A 22,870-nucleotide genomic window follows, 5' to 3' on the forward strand; every position below is an offset into this window, starting at 1 on the left:
TGGAGGGGAGCCACTGCTGGAATTTAGTGGGTGGAGGCCAGGGGTGCTCCTAAACATCTCACAATCCACAGCACAGCCCCCACCCCAAAATCATCCAGTCCAAAATGTCCCCGTGCTGAGGTTAGGAAACTCAGACCTAGAAGACAGGCCTACTCGTGTCAGTGGAGCACTCAAACTAGGTCTGGAGCTGCATTATTCCTGCCAAAACACTATGGGAAATGGCAAGTATATGAGATGGCATCGCCAAGGGAAGAACTGGGGGGATCCCCTGCCCCTGTTCTGAGGCCAGGGGAGTTCTACTTGGGATCGGTGGGTTTCAGAGTGAACTAGGGAGAGAAGCGTCAGCTGAGAAAATGCCGAGATTGTAGAGCATTGGGGGGTGCAAACCTGAGTCCCCAGCGAGGGCTCGTGACAGTGCTGCAGTAGGAGGATGAATGTCACCCGGGGGGGTCTGGGGGGAGGCAGGTGCGGGAGGTGCAGGACACAGACACAGCTCTGGCGTGCTCCCCGCATCTGAGTATTGTGAGGTGAAATGCGGTCAAAATGTTGAGAACTTGGAGTCAGAAGGAATAGAACATCTTAATTTCATCAACCAGCTACTGACCTCCTCTATGTGATGTATTGTTTTATACTCTTTAAACACAATTGTATATATTGCTATGTCATATTAATTATGTTATGTGTGTGTGCATGTGCTGAGAGTGCACATTATAGAAACTTCTAACAGGTGGCTTTAGAAATGTAACAATTAAGACTACAGCAACATTGCCTAATTCAGCCTAACAGGCATTCCCAGGTGTAAGAGAGAATAAGGGTGGGACGGTCCTAGCAGTCATAACCTGGCCCTTATGGTAATGATAATCATCAAGAGGTTGCAAAATGCGTCCAGATTTCTGCACTAAATGCTTCTTTTCTCATGAAGCTTTTGTCACCAAATGGCTGGAGTGAATTAAAGGTCACGCACCCCGCACCCCAGACCCTGGGCAGAGCTGCTGAGAATAACTCAACTGGGGAACCCCCCCCCCCCCCGCCCCCCAGACCATCCCAGCTGCAGGGTGTCAGGGAGCCCCATTCATCTTCAGTGAGAGGCAAGGGCAAGGACTAGGTGTGAATGGCAGAGCTTCCTGGCCAAAACGAGATGACATGGTTTCTCTTTTCCATGGGGGAGAAGTTGGGCAGAGGGGAGTGTTCACTACGACTGGCTTAGGAACGGCTTCATCAGCCTCGCTAAAGTACACATAGATGAGTGTGGGCTTGCACTGTGTGTGATCTGGTGGCAGCTTTAATTATCACCACTCCTCTCCCTCCCCTGTGCTCACTCTAATTGCCTTTGTGACTCTGCTTAGCAACTTATGTTAAGACTTTTGAGCAGTTCTTTTTCCATTGGTGAAATCTTTAAAATAGTCTTTCTGTTTTCCAAGCTTTAATAGATTTAGTTCGCTACCTGCTGGGGTTGCTGTAGTCTTCATTGTTACATTTTTAAAGACAGCTGTTAGAAGTTTCTATAAGTGCACACATAACACCATAACAACCGAATTAAAAATTAAATAAACTGTTTTACTTTCCCATGCAGTATACTAAGATGTTCCATATAATATCAACCTCATCCACCCACCCACCCTGTTGGTTCTGTTTCTTTAGAGAACCCTGACTAATACACATTTTCAGTTTGGACTCTAAGGTGACTCTTTTTGTCCAAAGGACTATACTCTTTTCAGCATATAAACCCATTAAGAACAAATCTCCCAGAAGAACTGAAGTCAGAGAGGGACAGAGCTATTGTATCAGCAAGCCCTGCCCAGGGTCAAGGAGGTGGGCATAACCAGAACAATTCAAATTTGTTTTCCAGAAGGGAGACAACCAAATAATAAATGCACTTCCAGAATACTCTCTAGCCAAGGCCACCACGGACACACCTGCAGTTGAGCAAGCTGGGTTTGTTACTCACTGCAGGGAGGGAGAAGGCACGCCCAGGGGAACTGTGGGAGTCTCAGCAAGAGGATGTTAGAAAGGACGACAGGACTGGGGATTTGACAGCGATTTGAAGAAGATCCAAGGAAGCAGGCTTCACTCTGGGTCGGGTAATTTCGGAAAGAAGGAATAATTTCATGATTATCTGAATAAATCTTATCTAAGGGCAGGCAGACTAGAGGGAGACTAAAGCTGTAACTAGTAAAGAAACAATAGTCACTCCTATTAGCTGAGAGAGGGGATGTTTGGCATTTTCTTGCTTGGATAATGTGTGTGTTTTGTTGGCTCAGACGTGAACTCAGAGTGGTCTTGTTTTTGTCTTCATCCATCATCGTCACAGAATGGCCTTGTCCGATGTTGATGTCCTATGCAACTGTCTGTGTGCAACAGAACGCCACGGCCTAGCCGGCAGTACCAGGCCAGCTCCTGGGTGTCAGGGCTGCTCTTCTCTTTCCATCTTAATGAAGTTCATTCCTGACTGGCCGGGTGTCCCCTGTGAAATCTCCACTCCTATCTTTTTGATTACTATTTTCAGCAGCAATTTTAACTCTGAAATTAACCTGGGGCTCATAATACTATAATTACAATTAAAGCATGAGTATAAAATTAAAATTAGTTAAGATTAAAAAATGGAGGGGTGCTTAATTACCATTGTAAAGATAAATAAATAAAAAAGAAAACTGCATTCTTCTTCCAAATTTTTGGTTTTAAATGCCTCTCTATTTTTACCAACGAAGTTGCCAACAGAAATGTGTACATTCCATCATATTCATAGGATACCCTGTCAAATTTTGGGGGGAAATTGATGAGAGACTATGAATCCTCTAACACTCAAGGCAAATCAAGTATCCCCTGCAGAGGGCTCTGGGGAGTGGGGTGGGTGGGGTGCACCAACTCATTTTCCCTGTCTGATCCTAACCACTGGGTATTCCCCACACAAACCCCACAGGGCCCAGGGAACTCCTGCGCCCCTGAATTAAGGATCCACTGGCCTCTCAACTGCTTGCTTCATTATCTACACATGTCTACCTTTTTCCAAATGATCCCCTCAGTGCTCTGAAGACGTAGCACGATTACTTTAATTTCTTGTGAGGTGCATACGATCTATACCTCACTACCCCAAAGCCAGTGGTGCGGGTGCGTATGCCTAGGGCAGCATGCCACTGCGTGTTTGATTGCAGCACTGACCACAGTTGGTGGGGTTAGCAAAGCATGGCTCATGATCACAACTTAAAGCAATTGTTAGGACATAGGAAATATACTTAAACCAATATACTTGGTTTCATAATTCTAATAATCATTTTACATCTGAAGGAAGCTTAAGTGGTTATGAAAATAATCCACATATTTCCAAGAAATACTGCTCATTCCTCACATGCAGGGCTCCATTATTCCTGGGCTGGGACCTGGGTTAATCGTCACTGCACAATCAAACTGTCTGCAGGAATCAGAGTTAATCTTGAAGACAGAGCAAATGATTAAATCTGCAAGGCTGTGATCCAGAAGATAGCCAATGTGCTATTTTTAAACTTCCCACTGCTAAAATAACCCACACTTGCAGAAATTCCTTCAAGGGACTGTCTCAGTAGCTGAAAAAAATGGGCAAATCTGGAATAACCAGATTCCTTTATATTCATGTGACGTTGAAATCAAATACTCTGGCTAGCAAGGAAATTGCACTGTCAACTGCTCACAATATGTTGCCAATTTTACCCTGTGCATTGCCATGGTTTGGACTAAACATGAGTCCTTCATTGTGAGAATTGGTCGATCCTATCTTTCTGATCAATTGACAATGGGAAGGAGGTTGTGAGGAAGGAAGAAGCATTGATTACTGGGCTGTGGAGGCACTGGCTGACTAAACATGCCCAAGAAATCTGAGAAATGACCTTAAATATAAAGATAAATAAGAAGGGAATGTTTCATCCTCTCCAGAATTACCTTAAAGGTTGGTCCTGTCCGTAACACACCTATGCTGCAATACCCATACAGCACACATCTCTACTAGCCAGGAAGAACTTACAGCAGAAAAAAAGGCTGCCTCTTTGAATACCATGGGCCTCACCCCTTTGTTTATTTGTTTCGTTTCAGAGAAAGCTCTGTGAGGAAACTCAGAGTAGATTGCTGTACACGGAACACAGGACACTCCAGCTCTTAAACTTTAATATGTGTCAGAATTACCCGGAGGGCATGTTCCAACACAATGATGGGGCCCACCCCCAGACTTTCTGATTCATTCTATCTGGAGTGGGAGTTGTGAATTTGCATCTCCGACAAGTTCCAATATCATGTTGATGCTAAAGGTTGGAGATTACCCTTTGAGAATCATAGGTCTGGTTCTTCCACTTTATTAGTTTCTGAGCTCTCTCTTCACTGCCCAGGGCTCTCACAGGCACACTCAATAAATGATTGCTAGAGAGTGCGTGAGGAAACCAAGGACCAGGGGGCCAAAATGGCATACCCACGTGAGACATTTCTCTTTTTCAGTCTGGCCCAAAGGGAACCACTAAAGAAGGTGGTAGTGGCCAGAGAGATCTCTCATTGCAAATGGGAAAAGTACCAAATTGCAGTTTACAACTAATTAGAATTTGTGTGGGTCTTTTAGAAAATCACTCTAAGGATTCACTAGAAATTTTCTATCTCCTTTTTCTCACTGCTGTGGAAAAGGTAGTTAATGAAATTACCTTTACAAATGTATTAATTTATTCTGCCCCAAGGATATTATATTCAGTGATTTGGCAAAACTAATCTGAACTAATAATAGACACACATTTACTGAGACTAAGCATATTTTCCAATAGAGAGATAGTTAGCCGTTTGGAACAAATGAAGGTTGAAGTATAAAGATTACAGAATAGCTGCAGTATCAAGAAGAGGTGAGGGTGTTTACAAAGACAGCAGCACAAATTGACTAAAATGCAAAGCTTGGCATGCTGACAAAGAAAGCTATCACAAGAGAGTGGAAAGTCCACCACCACGACCAAAAAATTCTCAACCACCAACAGATACTCAGGTTCAAGAGACATCTCCATGTGTGTGTCTCTTAAAGATGCCCAAGCAAGAACCACAATTTCTCAGAGCCCTGGATTTTCTCCAGTGTAGTCAGGCAGTGACTGCCCATTCACTTCCATCCTGACAATGAAATACATATCCAGTGAGTACTGTTCCTTTAATAATCCCAAATCTATTCACAGACCAGAGTTGAAATCTTATAAGCCTATAGGGACCAATATAAGTTGAGTGAACTTAGAAGAACGTAAGATAATAGTAATAATGGGACTTGGTTAACCAAGAACTCTAGCTTCTATTTAAAGAAGACTGTTTCCAAGTTCTAGGAGATTGTTGCATTATGGGATATGATCCAGGTATTACCACATCTTTCAATTTTTCAAGAGGTCTCAGAGGTTGGTAAGTGTCCTGATTGTTAAAATGGTGTGTGAGCACTAACTGGTTTGGCTAGTGGGTAGAGCGTCGGCCTGTGGACTGAAGGGTCCCAGGTTCAATTCCGGTCAAGGGGATGTTCCTTGGTTGCGGGCACATCCCCAGTAGGGGTAGTGCAAAAGGCAGCTGATCGATGTTTCTCTCTTATTGAGGTTTCTCTCTATCCCTCTCCATTCCTCTCTGTAAAAAATCAATAAAATATATTTTTAAAAAATAAATAAGACGGTGTGTGACCCAAACAAATGATGCTTGTAGTTAGGACGGGGCCATTAGCCTTTCATAGGACCTCTCCTTAGATTCTAGTCCTCACTGTTTTCCTAACTATCTCACTATTTAATTCTTCTCCCTCTAATTCCTGAAGGACAAGCCAGGCAGATCACAGTTCCATCAAGAATTCTTTGATCAGTTCACAGGCTAAAATACAGTCCATTGGCAATAAAATTGCCATTGGTGGTGAATAGGAGTGGCCCAATGTCACATAGCCTGGAGCTGACTTAAGGGGTAGAAGCTTGGGTTATATTCCCCATGCTTACCCCCACTTTCTCCTCACCCCATCATTCCATCTCAGTCCCCTGCTACAATGTTCTGAAAATGCACATGGGCTTCAAGAAAGGGAATACTTTGCCCAATAGTTTAGACTTAAGAGTATGAAAACCTTCAAACCATGGCTGGAGAAAAACCACAGTATCAAAACACACATACACACACTAAATCAAAGTAATCCTATATAATAAAGAGGTAATATGCAAACTGACCCTCACACCCTCACATCACAAGATGGCCGCCCCCACATTGTCACAAGATGGCTGGCAGGGGAGGGCAGTTGAGGGCAACCAGGCCTGCAGGGGAGGGCAGTTGTGGGGGACCAGGCCTGCAGGGGAGGGCAGTTGGGGGCGATCAGGCTGGCAGGGGAGCAGTTAGGTGTCAATCAGGCTGGCAGGGGAGCGGTTAGGGGGTGATTAGGCTGGCAGGCAGAAGCGGTTAGGAGCAATCAGGCAGGCGGGCAGGTGAGCGGTTAGGAGCCAGCAGTCCTGGATTGTGAGTCGAACATCCCCCAAGGGGTCCCAGATTGGAGAGGGTGCAGGCTGGGTTGAGGGACACCCCCTCCCCCCCAGTGCACGAATTTCATGCGCTAGGCCTCTAGTAGAGGGTATAAAGACAACTCTGTTTAATTCTCCCAGTCCAGGTACAATGAAATAGAGGGCAGCCTTTGTAATAATCCTACAGGTTAGTGCAGCGGTTCTCAACCTGTGGGTCATGACCCCTTTGGCAGTCAAACGACCCTTTCACAGGGGTCGCCTAAGACCATCCTGCATATCAGATATTTACATTATGATTCATAACAGTAGCAACATTACAGTTATGAAGTAGCAACAAAAATAATTTTATGGTTGGGTAACAACATGAGGAACTGTTTTTAAAGGGCAAGAAGGTTGAGAACCACTGCACTAACCACTCTGCGTCCTCAGCTGAGCATCAGCCAAGCCGGGGAACACCCTTAAAGGATCCAGGTGGGGATGTCAGAGGCAAAGGTGATTATAGGTAGTGCTAGCATGGGATGTGAGTCCTTCTCTTTGACATTTATATCATGATATGACTTTTCATCCCTATCTTGAAATATCTGATTTCCCTTATTCATAGTGTGATACAAAGTCCTCAAAGAGACAGGGGTTGGGGCAAGTGAGCCCTACAAATCCCCAGTGGACTTGAGCTGGGTGCTAGTAACCCCTGCACACCACTTAGAGTCTAAATCAGCAAAAAAAAAAAAAAAATACAAAGTGTTTTTTTAAAATATTAAGAGATGGAGGATCTTTTATACTACTCTAACTCTGCTGAGCTTATAAAGACAAATGAGAAATTCAGAGAAATTTGCATCACATGGGGGAGCACACAAATTTTCAATAGATATTAATCTCTACAGACCACTTAATCATGTCAGTCACAAGAAAAACAAAAGACATAATTCTCTTTCTCAAATTCCTTCCCCTGTTCTGATACATGAAAAATATAATAGTCTCATTTATAAGTGGGAAAAGAAATCATTTTTTAAAATGTTTTTATTGGTTAGTAGAGAGAGAGGAAGGGAGACAAAGAGAGTGAGGGAGAGAGGAAGAAGGAGAGAAAGAAACATTGCTGTGAGGGAGAACATTGATTGGTTGGTTGCCTTCCATACATGCCCTGACCAGGGATCAAACCCGCAACCAGGTATGTGCCCTAACTGGGAATCAAACCTTTTGGTGCATGGGACGATGCTCCAACCAACTAAGCCATCCGGCCAGGGCAGAAATCATTTGTTTTTAAGGAAAACAAACAAACAAACAAACATTTGAAAAGGACATATTCTGAATGCCATGAAAATTTTTGCTCATTTTGGGAGTAAAAATAAAGACAGAATTCTTTATTTTGGCAGGGGAGGGCAGTTGAGGACGGCCAGGCCTGCAGGGGAGGGCAGGCACATTACATCTAAGTAGACACATTACATCTTTCAGAAATAAATATGTGTTTTTGCACATGTTTTAAGGCTATATTTTTCCTACTGATCCCTACTTGATCCACGTAACAGATATAGGTGTCATTGCTTTATTTCATAGGACAATCATACTTGAAGCTAGAAGAAACCTCTGTATTCAATCTGTACATTTTACAGATCAGCAAAATGAAGATTAGAAGGTTCAAAGTGAATTCTGCAAGGTCACGTGGCGACAGGTCACACAAGACAAAAGGTGGAAACCTACATTCCCTACCTCCTGGCCTAGTACCGTTTCCAAAGGACCATGAAGTATCTTCCCCCCGCCTAGGATCTCTACTGGGATCCCATATAGCTTGATTTTTTTAAAAAAAAAAAAAAAGCAGAAAAAGTACTTTTATTGCTCCATCTATAACATAGCCTGGGCATGGGAGACATCCCAAAGTGATGGAGTTAGAAGAAAAACTGCCCTGCGGCTGCTTTCAGGGCTGGCACTGCCTGACAAAGTAGAAACTGCAGAAAACATGTATCTGCAGGAGGTGAGTAAAAATCAATGGTCTCAGGCCTTAGGATCACTTGACATTTCTTATAGCTCTTGGCAAATTCCATTCAATTCCGTGCAATGAGTTTATTGAACATTAACAGCAGAGGCAGCCAGTGTCCTGCCCATAGTCCCTTGGCATTCACTGTTTTCTTACAAAGCACCTCTCTGCTTGAGAGCTTCTCGAGGTGCAGGAGTATGCGATGCATGCAGGACTGGCCAGTGTTCAGAATCAACACCCCTTGGAGTAAACCTCAAACAACCATGCAGCTACCGTATGATAAATACTCCAGCGTCCTCACCCCACAGTTGGGATAACTCTGAGGCATAATCTGGGTAGCCTTCCACCGTCTCCAGCATGCACTGAGCCCCAGACCTCCACCTGGGAGCCTGCTCTTTCATGCCCCCCTGTATTTGCTTCATTCCTCTTCATTTCCCTGCTCTCCACAGGGACTTTCTGGGATTATCACCCGGATAAACTACTTGAATTCAAATCTTTGTTTCAGGCTCTGTTTCTGGAGGAATCCAACCCAAGATAAGCATATACTCTGTAAAAATAACTTCTTTTTAATAGGTATCAAGAGATATAAAGATGAAAGAAATAGATATGAAGATGAAAAAGATATTGTCTTGGCTACCATGCATAATGCTGCAATGCACACAGGAGTACATATATCTGTACGCCAAGACATGGAAACAACCAAAGTGCCCTTTGATAGATGACTAGATAAAGAAGATGTGGAGCATATATACAATGGAGTATTACTCAGCCATAGAAAAGATGAAATACTGCCATTTGTGACAACATGGATGGATCTTGAGAATATCATACTAAGCAAAATAAGTCAGACAGAAAAACATAAAAAACCATATGATTCACTCATATGTGGGATATAAAACTGAAAACAACAAATGAACAAACAAGACAAAATAAACAAACAAAAAAATCAGACACAGACAATAGTATTGTGGTGACCTGGGAGAAAGGAGGGTGGGGGGGCGGGAAAAAAGAGTAAAGGGGGTCAAATGTATGGTGACAGTAAATTTGACTTTGAGTAGGGAATACACAATGTACTAATACTATACAGATGATGTATTACAGAATTGTACACTTGAAACCTATATAATTTTCTTAACAATGTCACCACAATAAATTTAAAAATAAATAAAATAAATATATTCACTCATGAAGGAGTCTCACAATGAAAAGTGGAATTTGCCATTAACTCAGCATGAGCCCTAACGGGTTTGGCTCAGTGGATAGAGCATTAGCCTGTGGACTGAAGAGTCCCGGGTTTGATTCTGGTCAAGGGCATGTACCTTGGTTGCCGGCTTGACCCCCAGTAGGGGGCGTGCAGGAGGAAGCTGATCAATGTTTCTCTCTCATCAATGTTTCTAACTATCTCCCTTCTTCTCTGTAAAACTCAATAAAATATATTTTTTTTAAAAAGAACTCAGCATGGAATTCTCTACAGCAGGAAGGCAATGTGGTAAGATTATACACATCCAGTAAACAATGAAGGTCCTTATTTCACCTGGAAATATGTGTCAGAATTTGTCACTCCTTATACAATGCAAGCTTGGATGTTCAGTCCGAATGGAAAAATTTCACCAACCCAAGGTTGTTTTTCAGTGGCCAGATCAACACAGAACCCCCCAAACTGGCTGGACAAGTTTAGTTGGCTATTTTGCATCTTGAGTTTGAAGTGTGTCAAAACTATGCCTTTTCATTCAACTCTGTCAAAATAGTCTAATTTCTGTGGAAAGCAAACAAATTAAACAGTGAAATTGTGTGTGTCTTTAGGTTGACAAGTCAGCAATTTGAGTTTTCACTTGAGCCAGAGGCCGTGCCAAAGTCACCCAAACATTTGCAGGTCGCAGACTTTGGCTGCATGGAACCCTATAAATAACTCTCCTTCAGCCCACGACAGGTTACCGAATAAAAATGACAAAACAGAGTAAGTTGAATAAACATAAATGTAAAGAAACCTCAAGGGCACCCTTGAGCTGATCAAATGCCTGCTTTTCTATGGTGTGTGGTTCTAGCTGGTTTGTCCTGTGAGCTAATGATTAGAGAGCATCTACCTGCTGTGTGCTGGGACCTTACCCAGGGGTCCTCAAACTACGGCCCGCGGGCCACATGCAAATACAAATATTGTATTTGTTCCCGTTTTGTTTTTTTACTTTAAAATAAGATATGTGCAGTGTGCATAGGAATTTGTTTATAGTTTTTTTTTAAACTATAGTCCGGCCCTCCAACGGTCTGAGGGACAGTGAACTGGCCCCCTATTTAAAAAGTTTGAGGACCCCTGTTACAAACTATTTAACCTCAGAATAACCTAGTAAAGCAGGTATTATTATTATCCTTTTATAAATGAGAGACTGGAAACCTGGAGATGCTCAGTAGCTTGCTGAAGGGCATACAACTATTTTGTCAGATGCTCAAATCTAAAGTTCCCCCAAATATTACACTGTCTTCCTCCAGGGCTGAAAAGAAAGCACACCAATATTTCAGCTTCAAAGGGTTTTGTCTCAGGAAATGCCAAAGATGAATTTGAACAATTATCAGTTGAGGGAAACTTATATTTTAGTAACATAGAGTTGAAATTTTTACTTGGTGAAATAACATATAGTTCCAAAGAAAACGAGTCTTTGAAATGCCTTCCTTTTTTTGGCTAAGTATTCTTTTGTCTACTATCAAAAGAAAATGAATTCACAAGTTCTCTAAATTCAATGTAATATACCCCAAATTAAGTGTTTCTACTTTTGTATAAAGAATTCTGTATTTCATACTGGATGTCAATAACTTATGTCAGCCTTAAAAAAGTTATTTAATTTTTTTCTGATGGAAACAGTAATCAAATTCATGCAATATATATATTTATATATATATATTTAATCCCAACACCCAGAGATGAGTACTGATTTTTGTGCAAATCTTTTCTTTCTAGGCATATGGTTGCATAGGCACATATACATATTTCCAAAAAGGCATCACATTTTATGTCTGTACTGAGGAATTCGAATGAAAAAGTTATCTGGCTTGGAGGCTACAATATCTACTGCCATGATCCTAACATGTCTGAGAAGTTAGTGAGTCTGATGGTCCCCCCCCAAAAAAAACATTTTCCATGAATTAATCTGCACGGAGAAAGCAGAAGGAAACAAATGAGGGTAGGAGAGTTAAAGTGTGTGCTTTTGGGTATTGGTCCTTCCACATGGGTTCATGTCTAGGTTCTATGAAAAGGAGGGCTGTCGACAAAAACATCAGCCACAGCAGCATCCACTGTTGCTCAGGTGACAGAGTGAGAGGCGGAGTTCAGGTGCAGGACTTCTTCTCAGCCTCTGTGTAGAAAAAGCACCAGGGGCTCAGAGGTTAACCTTCCCCATCTGAACAATGCTAGTAACGGACGAGAGTGAGGCGCCTTTCTGTTGCTTCTGTGCTTGAGGGAATGAATGTGCATGGCTGGAGATAATGAGAATTCTCTAATTCTCCGAGTAACAAGAGCCGGTTTCATGAGTGCACATGACAATCCTGGGCTTCACTGGGGAAGACCTCAGGGCTGCTGGAATGTCTGTGAGCAGGTGTCGGCAGCAAACAATGAGATTTTGGTTCTTACTGATGTCATGCCAGCTATATGCACAGTCTGGTGAAGCCTAGAGAACGCAGGTCCTATTCTGCTCTGAACCCATTCCCTCTCCCCTAACATTCTAATTTGAATATTTTTGATGGAATTAAGTATTTTTCTATAATATAATTTTTATGGATGCATAATGTTCCACTTTTTTAATGAAGAAAAGAATTTTTAAAACCCCTGTATTTTAATATTAGGGCTTTTTCATCATTAATGATTTTATGAGAAGTAGCCTTATAGCAAAATATGCCATATCCATGATTATTTCTGTAGAGTAGAATTAAAGTGTACTTTTGGGGTCAAAAAGGGGAATGCAAAAGCTTGAAGATTTTGGTACCCAGTTCCAAACTGGTCTCCCTACAGATCGCTAATTTATACTTCTTTTCTTATAAGTGAGCATTCTTATAAATTGTATTTTTATATGCTGTGAGATAGATCAGAATGCTTTTGTTTGTTTGTTTTTTGAATAAATAATCATAACTTTGCATTGACTTAGAAATTAGGTTTCTTGGAATATAATCTTGGAATTAAGATTCAAAAAAATAAATAAAGAGCTTGGCCAGCCACACAAACCAATGACAACTTAGACTAGTTCATATTATATTTAAAGGATACATTTTGTGCAAGAAAAATGCATCAAAATCATTCCACCTGCAGACTGTGCAAAATAATATACTGCAGAGAGTTATGTATTTCATTACAATGTCGACAGGAGCAAAGGTGCCTTTCTTCTGACCTTATCCCTGCCTATGCAAAATCCTCCCCTGACATTTTATTGTTATGACCATTGCCATTTTTAGAAAACAAGAAGAGGGTGTGGTGGGAGGGTTACAAAAAGAAGCAACTGGAAGGTCCCCAGGCCCAATGCCCAGTCCTTCCCTCGGAGTCCAGGCACTTGATTTCCTGCGGAGCTGTACCTCCACCTCTCCTGATCCTTTGTCCCCTGGGGCCAGATGCATTTGCTTAGTCCTAACTTCTCTTCCCCTCATGATAATTTGTTTTAACTGGAACCTTGATCTCAAAACATCCCACTTGGAGAGACTCAGTGCTGAGGAACAGAGGAGCCCTCACTCAGCCGACGAGCATCTGAGGATAAGGGTAAAGGGTAATGACCACCATATTTCATTTTAAAACTAAACACTGGTGTTTTGATACGATGGAAAATAGATACCTAAATATTGGTATTGTCCTTTTGCTCCAGTAGAAGACCCACAATTTTTTCATTGCCTTGTTTGAACTCTTATCCAACAGCACCTCAGTATATATTCTAAAAACATTGGTCCCCAAAACCTAGCAGTATTGCCAATGTCCCTCTCTAATGTCAGGATTTTGGTGCTTGTGTCTGCATTTGTGTGTGTATGTGCGTTTGGTTTGTTTCATTTTTTGTTTTTATCTGTGTTCCAATAGGTAAGAGCAGTTATTTTAAATTATTTTTGTTAATATTTATTAGATACTTATTACTTGGCAAGTACTGTCAGGTTCACTACATCATTTATTTCTTTTTTTAAAAAAATATATATTTTTTTTTACAGAGAGGAAGGGAGAGGGATAGAGAGTTAGAAACATCAATGAGAGAGAAACATTGATCAGCTGCCTCCTGCACACCCTCTCCTGGGGATGTGCCCGCAACCAAGGTACATGCCCTTGACCAGAATCAAACCTGAGATTCTTCAGTCTGCAGGCCAATGCTCTATCCACTGAGCAAAACCGGTTAGGGCACTTCATTTATTTCTTAAAAGTGCCCATGAGGAAGTTTTTATTTCTATTTCACAGATGAAGCAACTGAGGTCCAAAGTAGTTACTGTGTAGCAGCAACAGATGGTCAACTGAAACTAGGACTTTCGACATCAAGTTATTTTCTCACTCTACTCAATTATACATGAGGATTAGATTTTTAGAATTCTCCTAGGCAAAGACCAACTGAGTTTTAAAAAATTAAAGGAGCCCAAACCGGTTTGGCTCAGTGGATAGAGCGTTGGCCTGCGGACTCAAGGGTCCCAGGTTCGATTCGGTCAAGGGCATGTACCTTGGTTGTGTGCACATCCCCAGTAGGGGGTGTGCAGGAGGCAGCTGATCAATGTTTCTCTCTCATCGATGTTTCTAACTCTCTATCCCTCTCCCTTCCTCTCTGTAAAAAATCAATAAAATATATTAAAAAATAAAAAATTAAAGGAGAAAAAGTTCTCAATGTGACTTAAACATAAACATCTAAGACAGTAACAATCTAAGTCTCAGGAATAAAACATTCAGAGCTGCTAAATCTAAGCACCTGTAAGTAAAGATCAGAAAGTCAGACCAAGACACTGTTTTTTATAACCTGAGACACACACAAAAATGAGAAACATTGAGATGGCACATTTCCAAAAATGATGACGTGAAATTCTTTAACTTCTGGCCCCTGAGAAAAATACTCAGAATCATCAAGTTCTTGCAGAACTTCATGAGATTATTTATCTCCAGGCTGGGATTTATAACATTCACCTAGTAGGTTCGAGCTGAGAAAAATGAGTTGTCAAAAACAGGCAATAAGAATCACAGATACAAGCAACCGTCAAAATGATAAAACTGTCAATCTGTACACATTAAGCAACAATTGCATTCATTACACCCAAAGTCCTGGTACTTAATATTGTCTTCCAAGGAAGCTAAGCTCCACTTAGAGTTTTGCTCTTAGCACAGATATATTTGAAAGAGACTTGACTGAGTTATTCATGAGTTTACAGAGAATTCAGTGAAATTGTTGAGAAAAATCTGTTGGTATCTGGGAAGATTTGTCAAAGGAATATCTCAGTCCTAAGCATTTTTGGAAGAATATATCTGGAACTGATTGTGGAGGCATAAAAGACCTTATACAGCTCATATTTTTTTTATTTTTAGGGGAAAACTGATACTCTAATCACCAAAATGAGTGTTTTTCCCCAGGGAAACCCTCCTTCCGTAGGTCCTCAAGTATGAGAGGGGTTGCTGAAATGACAGAGAGAAAAGGAGAAAGGAGGAACACAGCAAGAGGGGGAGAGAAGAAAGAAAAAATACACAGTGAAAGAAAGGCAGAGAGGAAGGTAGGGGAGGTAGAAGGAGGGAAGGAAAGAGACAAAGAAGTACCATGGGTGAAAAAGTACTATAGAGAGAATATCTGATTATTTAGATCACTATTTTTTTTTTTAGCTATTTTGTTGTAAGTACCTTTACCTCACCAAAAGGTAATATTATTGAGTTCAAGGAACAGAAATGAGAAAGTAAATGTCCTCAAAATAAGAGTAGTAAGTGAATAACCTGATGTTACAGTAGACCTAGATGGGAGTAGAGAAAGGGTTACATGTCAATCTCAGTAACAGGATTTGGGCTTTAATGTCCATGGTGATAGGACATGAGGACTCGAGTTGGAACAGAGACTCCCGTGTAAAAGTCAGAATTCTGAAAGTTTGCTTTTCATTTCAGAGAAAATGTGTTCTATATAAATCCACCTGCTGGCATAAGAAGACTACAAGGAAAGTGAACTTGGACTAATTACATTTTCGGGGTGTACAAGTTTGGGTTCTGGATAAAGAAGCCTAAGCTCAACAGAAACATGCATGCAAAATTCCTTCAAAGAAAATACTCTTAAAACCTAAGGCCCACAGGAATCCAACAAAAGAAGTAAGTTCTGCCGAAACCGGTTTGGCTCAGTGGATAGAGCGTCGGCCTGCAGACTGAAAGGTCCCGGGTTCGATTCCGGTCGGGGGCATGTACCTGGGTTGCGGGCACATCCCCAGTAGGAGATGTGCAGGAGGCAGCTGATCGATGTTTCTCTCTCATCGATGTTTCTAACTCTCTATCTCTCTCCCTTCCTCTCTGTAAAAAATCAATAAAATATATATAAAAAAAGAAGTAAGTTCTGCTAAAAATTAGCTCAAAACAAATTATAAAAATAAATGAGTTAATAATTCACCATGTGCTAGAGACAGCAGACACAACATTCAGGAGAATTAGAATACCAATAATTTCAGATAACAGAATTATCTGAAAGAATGTAAAAGAAAAACCGTAAGTATAAAAACAGGCAGATTTTTAACAACATAAGCAGGTTAAACAAATCTAATCTAGCAGACAGAGAACAGAAAAATAGTGAGAAACAAGGTAAAGATGTAAAGTCAAAAACAAGGTAAAGATGTCTGTCCTCTACCACTGCTTTTATCCAATACAGTACCAAAGCAATAAGACAAGAAAAACAAATTAAAATCATAATAATCAGAAAAAATGAAACAAATCTGATACTACCTGCAAATGATGTAACTGTCTGAAAATAAAATCTAAGAAAATTACAGACATACTCATAGAGTTTAACAAAGTTTTTTCAAGGAAACTGATATAAGAATATCAACATTGATCCTACAATGCAGCAATAAACAACTGGAAAATGTAATTATCCCCCAGTAATTCCACTGCTAGGTGTTAATCCAAGGAAAGCTCTTGCTCACATGCACATGAAAACAGAAATAAGAATATTTTCTGCAAAAGAAAAAGTTGTAAGAGTAAAAAAACAAAAAACCAACTTTTAAAAGTGAAAAAAAAAAACAGGAAAACAAACAAAAGAGAACCAACCAAACTGTCTCTCAATAGGTATATTCACACAATAGGATAAAATGCAACAATTAAAATGAATAATTGCCAATCTGGATAAATCTCATAAACTTAATGTTGAATGAAAAGGCAAGTTGCAAAACAAAGAAAAGAAAAAGAAAAGTTCAGTACAGTAAAACTTATGTGAAATCTCCCTAAAATATTATTTATGGATATGTACACATGTAGAAAAACTATGAAAGGCACATGAGAATCATACAGAGGAATGAAGCCTCTAATTTCAAAAATCTAGTTACTTCTGGGTTCAGGACAGTAAGACTTTAACCTTAGCTGTCCTGTAATATTTTATTTTCCTTGAAATAATATTTGATGAACATATAGCAAGGTTTTAAGATGTGGTCTTGATGGTGGGTGCAAGGATGTCTATTGCATTGTTTTCTCTGTTGGAATTCTTTCATGATTAAAAAATAACAGTGAAAAGATATTCATTGATCAAACTGACATTTTACCCACGTTACTTTTGACCAAGTTTTCTGATATTTCAGTTAAATCAAAATACCTGGAATAATGTAGATAAACAAGAAGTGTTTGATGAATGAAATACATGAGAGTTGTAAGAGCCACTTTGAAATTCACCTCCTTCTCTTTCAATTTCTACTTAATTCTATTCATTTTCTTTTTCTTTCTCCTGCTTGTTTCTGAGAGAAGTCACTGGTAAATCTTAAATTTCCATGCAAAATAAGGATGACAATGCAGCAAGAAAAAGAATAAACTGTCTTTCCTCTCCCAGATTTTTAGACTGATATTTATGTTTGTGTCAAGTTAAGGCACAGAAAAACTGATTTATGTCTCTTGTTGCCTGCTCTACCAGTAAAGCTCATCATTCACACATTAGCAGGCTAAAAAATCTTCAGAGATATAGCTTCCAGCAATAAATTAAACCTCTTACTTTGAGGTTTGGTTCCTGTTTGATTTTTAAGAAAATGTCCAATAAAATTGCTTTTGGGAGCATAAAGATGATGACAGATGACTTATACTCCAATTTCTGCAGCTCACTTTAAAAATTCATTTTTCTTATAACAAAAGAAAGTTTTACCATCAAAAACTAATTCTATGGTGTCCTACCCTTTCCTGGATGAGCAGCAGGAGAAAGGACTCCTTTTCCTGCATTCCAATTCCAATATGACCAACAGTGACTAGAACCCACAATATACATGATGGATAGTTATGGTCTGAATGGAGTTACCCTTGGTCTTGTATAGCAAGTTAAAGGAAGAGTATTAAGAATATGTGTTTATGAAGAGAGATGAGTTCTTTATCTACCCTTTCAGAGATTTAGCTTAGCTCTCGTCTATGTGCATCTCAGCTTATATTAATACCTCTGTACCACCCTAATTTCCTATTTCCACCTTATTCTGCAATACAAACAGATTCATAAATATCACTAGAAAGTAAATTATCAAGTAATATTTGTTCATCTAAACTACAAAGGGATGTCTATCAGGTGAAACTTAAGGATCAGTCAAACACATATATTATTGATCCAAAATCAGAATGCTCAAAATTATCCACCTGACTATATAGATGAAGTTATTTCAAGAGTTAGAGGATAAAAACACTTGTTGCATTGATTCAAGGGTGTGTTTAAACAGCACGTGTACTGACAGTATATCTCTGCTAATATAAGCAGAGGTTTAATCCAAGTGTTTGTTTTCACCTGGCGAATTAAATGGGTCACCATCCATGTTCCTGTAACACCCACAACACAAGAACATGCTACAGCTGACTGACCCTTGGGATGTGGAAACTACCAGGCAGTTACCCTGAAAGGAAATTCTGACAGTTACTTTTCAGCTGTTTACATTTTCATAGTTGAAACCTGATCTTCAGGATAAAAACATACCATTAGATGCCTATTCTCTATTGAGAAGGAAGAAATACCACTGTCTCTGGCAAATGAACATCTTATGTTGAGATAACCTGGAATAGCTTTTTTTTATGTGTGTGAATCATATAATTCCACATTTCTTAAAATTTTCATGTCTTTGTCCGCTCCATAGCAAACACATACAGAGGGAGATCCAATGGGAAGGGGTACAAGAAGTTTAACCAAAAAGGTGCTAGAGAAACTGTTTTCGGGTACAAACTTGGAGCAACTCAAGAGAATCATTCATGACCAAAGAAAATGGCAGAGTACACAAGCTTTCAATACTCTACTGAAGAAAAATGCCCAGTAGAGATAGACAACTTGAAGACTTTTTTCTTTATTTGGACTCCAAGGCAAAGGACCATCAACTAACATCATCTGTAAACTGCCTGGTGTATTGAATTCCTGAAACATGACATTGATTTTTGAAGAACAGCTTAATTTAAATGCTGCACTCATAATTAATAATATATTGAAGTTACCACTGAATATAAAAGAAATATAATAAACACAATTATTTTGTACCCCCATGGAGGTAAAGTTTACACGTTCTATGGCTTCCTATTAAAGAAACATTGCATAATTTATCAAATCTTTATCCTGTTTGTGCTATCAAAATGTAATTATCAATCATAAGATGAAATAATTTTACTCCAATTTCTCAGCATAAAAATTGCTACTATGATTCCAATTTTTCCACAAAGGTAAAAAAAAATGCACATACCTCAACAAATATAAAACATGGGATGATGGAATAACTTCGCTGAGTGTTGTTTCCTACAGCCATTTCTTACACCATGAAGCAAGGCTGCACCGTCGACAACTGTCCAGGCTGAAACAGAAACACGTAGCATGGTGTAAGACCATATGTTTACCAGTCCCTTAGGTATTTACCTAAAAACATCAGTTGTCCTCTAGATAAGCAGGCTGTATACGAACAATGCAAAATAGTGATCTACAATGCAGTCAAGTCAAGTTAATAATCATTCCAGAGAAAGGAAAATGATATATACAAGCCATGAACAGTCTTAGAGACAAAATGACCGGACAGGGAGCCCCTGTGCACACAGCCGTAATCAGCAGAATTCTAATTGCCTGGCGCTTCACAGAGCCTCGTGACATGAAACGGTTTCTGCTACAAGATGTTTGGTATTGTCCATCCTGCATGATCTCCTCTTTCTGTGCCCCATCCTCTGGGTTTGCAACTTAGGGACTTATTTGTTTCTGCCCTTGCGGACAATTGTGCCCACACACTCATCTCTGATGTCCTTCCATGGCCACTCTTTGCCCTGGCTCCCTTGACTACACGGCTATTAACCACCTTGGAGCAATACATCACTAATCCCTCTCACCGGGTTCCTTCAGCCGTGTGTGTGTGTGTGTGTGTGTGTGTGTGTGTGGTGTGTGTGTGTGTGTGTGTGTGTGTGTGTGTGTGTGTGTGTGTGTGTGTGTGTGTCCCAAACACAAAGCACTGATGCCATAATACATTCTCTTAACTTGTAAGAATGGAGGAGCTGGGCAGCAGCAGATAATTTTAGAACATTTCTGTCCTATTTTGACCTGAAACTATTCTATTAGGAGATGAGTCCATTGCAGTTCTTCTTTTAAAAAAACCCAAAACAACCAAGCAGAGATTTGAGACTTTTATAAAACTTCTGAGACCAGATAAAAAGAATTTTCCACTACACCTTTCATTCTCTATGCAAAGGAATGCTTACTTAACACGCTTCAGGGGTCTGCTGTTTATTTCTTCTTTTCTGTTTGTCTTGTTTCTGTGTCACCCTTCCCCGTGGTATGAAGAGTGACACAGGGGCTGCTATGGGCAACAGCATTTTCTTAAAGGTCATGAATTAATGCCATTTTTTAAAAAAACTTGTGTTTCCTTTAACTAAGTCCTTCCTTACCTCTTCCAGAATGAAACTTTAAAACACATATCCTTTTCTAAGATACCAACTTTGGACTTGTCGATTAACACTTTCTCTGATCAAAGTCAACATTATGTCTGACATGCAGCCCGCACCAGTTACAGGGCTATGCTGGACAATGCTGAATATTTACTTATATCCACCCGCGAGATGCCAATAGCAGCAACCCTCCTGCCCAAGCTGTGGCAACTACAATGTCTCCAGACACTGCCAGCTGTCCCTGTCAGGGTGGGGAGGAGAAAGAGCAAGGGGGGCCTAGGGCCCCTGGTTAATTTAGGGGGACAGAAAGTGAGCCCCTGGGACATGAGAAGTTTTTGGCTGAAGAACTTGCTTCATCTGGGATAAAGGCCACAGTTTTGCTAAAGGGGACAAACCTTTTCTTGCTTGGTACCTAACAGAGGAAAATCTAAAAATGATTGAGGTGCCTTACTGACATCTGGGGAAATGAAGGGCACCTCAAGCTCAGGGGCCATGATTGGGGCGATATTAAAGCTCCTGTAAGTGGTGTTATTACCACTTCAAACCCATAAAGGAAAGCAGGGCTGTTTTATCCATTGGGTGCAATAAGGCTCAATTCCTAGGGCCTGTGAGCTAGTTAAGAGCTCATGAACATATACGAAGTGAACAAAAAGGCACCCAAACTATGAAAAACCAAATGAATAAATATCTAAGTATATACCTAAAACTGTAAAATTCACACAACTACATTCATGACTAAATATTAGTGTTCATAACAATTTAATTCATTTGAAAATTATTTATAGGTAAAATTTTCTTAATTCTAAAACTTCCCTTGCAGAAAAACGATAATGATTGTAAATTAAATTAATGACACAGGAACATAATTCCAAGAGAAAAGTTTTAAATTGTCATTTGCCACAAAATAAAAATTTACCATCAGATTACTCTCTCTGTGTTTCTTATCTTATGAATGGCATCTCAAAAAAGCAGCACAGAAAACAATCTTAAACAACCTCAACATAGTCCTGGAGGGATTTTGCTTCCAGCCAAGAGGAAATGATTGTGACTGGATTTCACGCCTGACACAACGGAAAGATAGAGATAAAATAAAGGAGACAATGGTATTCAAGGCATTGGCCTGGCTGTGAGGCAATGAAGGGCAGTGATCCCTGAAAGGTAGGAACCAAAAGAAGTGAGTCCCCATGATTGCCCTAGTTTACTGCCTGGAGACAGTCTCCAGGCCACACACAGAGAGGGGGAACCCAGAAAAGTGGCTGGTGGTCTCCCTGAGTTGAGTAGTTAGAGCTGGGCACATTGGGTGGCCAGAGCACCAGAGGGGAAGGCTGCACAGAGAGCCGGGTGGCTGTGCATTGGTCCCCTTGAGTCTTCTGCGCAGTGCTGAGGGGCATGGGAAGAAACTACCCTAGGGCCAGAGAGAAACCATCCAAGGACTGAGGGGAATAGTCATCGGGACTCACACAATTCTCAAACAGGGACCCCTAGTGGCGCTGAGAAGTATTCCTTGCAGAGTATTGATTTTTTTCTTTAATATCTCTGATACAGAATACTGATTATTTATTGAGATTCTGGGCCACTGAGCAGTGTACTTTTCCCTGGTGTCAGGGGACACCGGAAGCAAGAATGTGACAGCACAATCCATCCTCAGGTCTTTGACATGAGTTTTACAACCTTCAAAGCGGAGAAACTTTCTAAAAGCTCCTCAGAATTAGATGGTATCAGATTGAAATGAGATAATATCTAGAAAGGGGAAAAATAGAGCTTATTTTCTATGTGGTCCAAATCTTAATTGGAAGTAAGGTGGGGGTGGGAGTTTTCAGTAGAAAAGAGAAAATTGAAAGGCAAGAAAAAAATAAGTTGAGAGAGTTATATTTTATGAAAAATGAAATATATTTAAAAATATAAGGGAGTGAACAAAAAATAAAATATAAAGAGAAAGAACTCATGGACATGAACAACAGTGTGGTGATTGCAGGGGGCGGGGAGAGTGGAGGCAGGTGGAAGTGGTATAAGGGGATAAATGATGATAGAAAAAAATAAAATAAAGAAAAACTTATATTACGAGTTAGCCACAATCCCCAAATCCAACTCCTCTTTGACACATGTTAAAGAGGCATTAACTTCCTTGGTATAACTGAGCTACCCCTTACTGTTCTGGATCATTTCTATTCAGCACATTTTCTCCAACCAGGATCACAGTGTGCATTTAATTTCCCAATGCTGAAAAACCTTTTCTTTTCTTTTTTTTTTTTTAAAGCAGCAAAGACATTAAGGGATAGGAACAAATTAAATGGGATTGTAGACGAGTGCAAACTAGATTTCATCAAGAGATGGTGTGGGATTTAAGAAGGCGCTGTTGAGGCTTTCAAGAGAAATACTTGACTATTAAGTTTGAGAGATGCTTTTCAAAACTTGTAAGGAATG

General features: G+C 40.2%; 1 protein-coding gene across 2 annotated transcripts in view; it reads right to left on the reverse strand.

Moving 5' to 3' along the window:
• The window catches only part of PLPPR1 (phospholipid phosphatase related 1), a 191,191-nt gene that overhangs the window by 69,119 nt on the left and 99,202 nt on the right, over positions 1-22,870 (reverse strand). For both annotated transcript variants that reach the window (XM_070430103.1, XM_070430102.1), the window contains one exon: positions 19,267-19,374. In XM_070430103.1, coding sequence (XP_070286204.1) covers positions 19,267-19,329 — 63 coding nt within the window. In that variant the 5' untranslated portion in view covers positions 19,330-19,374. The remainder of the gene's footprint in view (positions 1-19,266; positions 19,375-22,870) is intronic.

Source organism: Myotis yumanensis, unplaced genomic scaffold (assembly GCF_028538775.1).
Source record: "Myotis yumanensis isolate MYYU_CA2020_CCGP unplaced genomic scaffold, mMyoYum1.0.hap1 SCAF_12, whole genome shotgun sequence".
NCBI lineage: Eukaryota > Metazoa > Chordata > Mammalia > Chiroptera > Vespertilionidae > Myotis > Myotis yumanensis.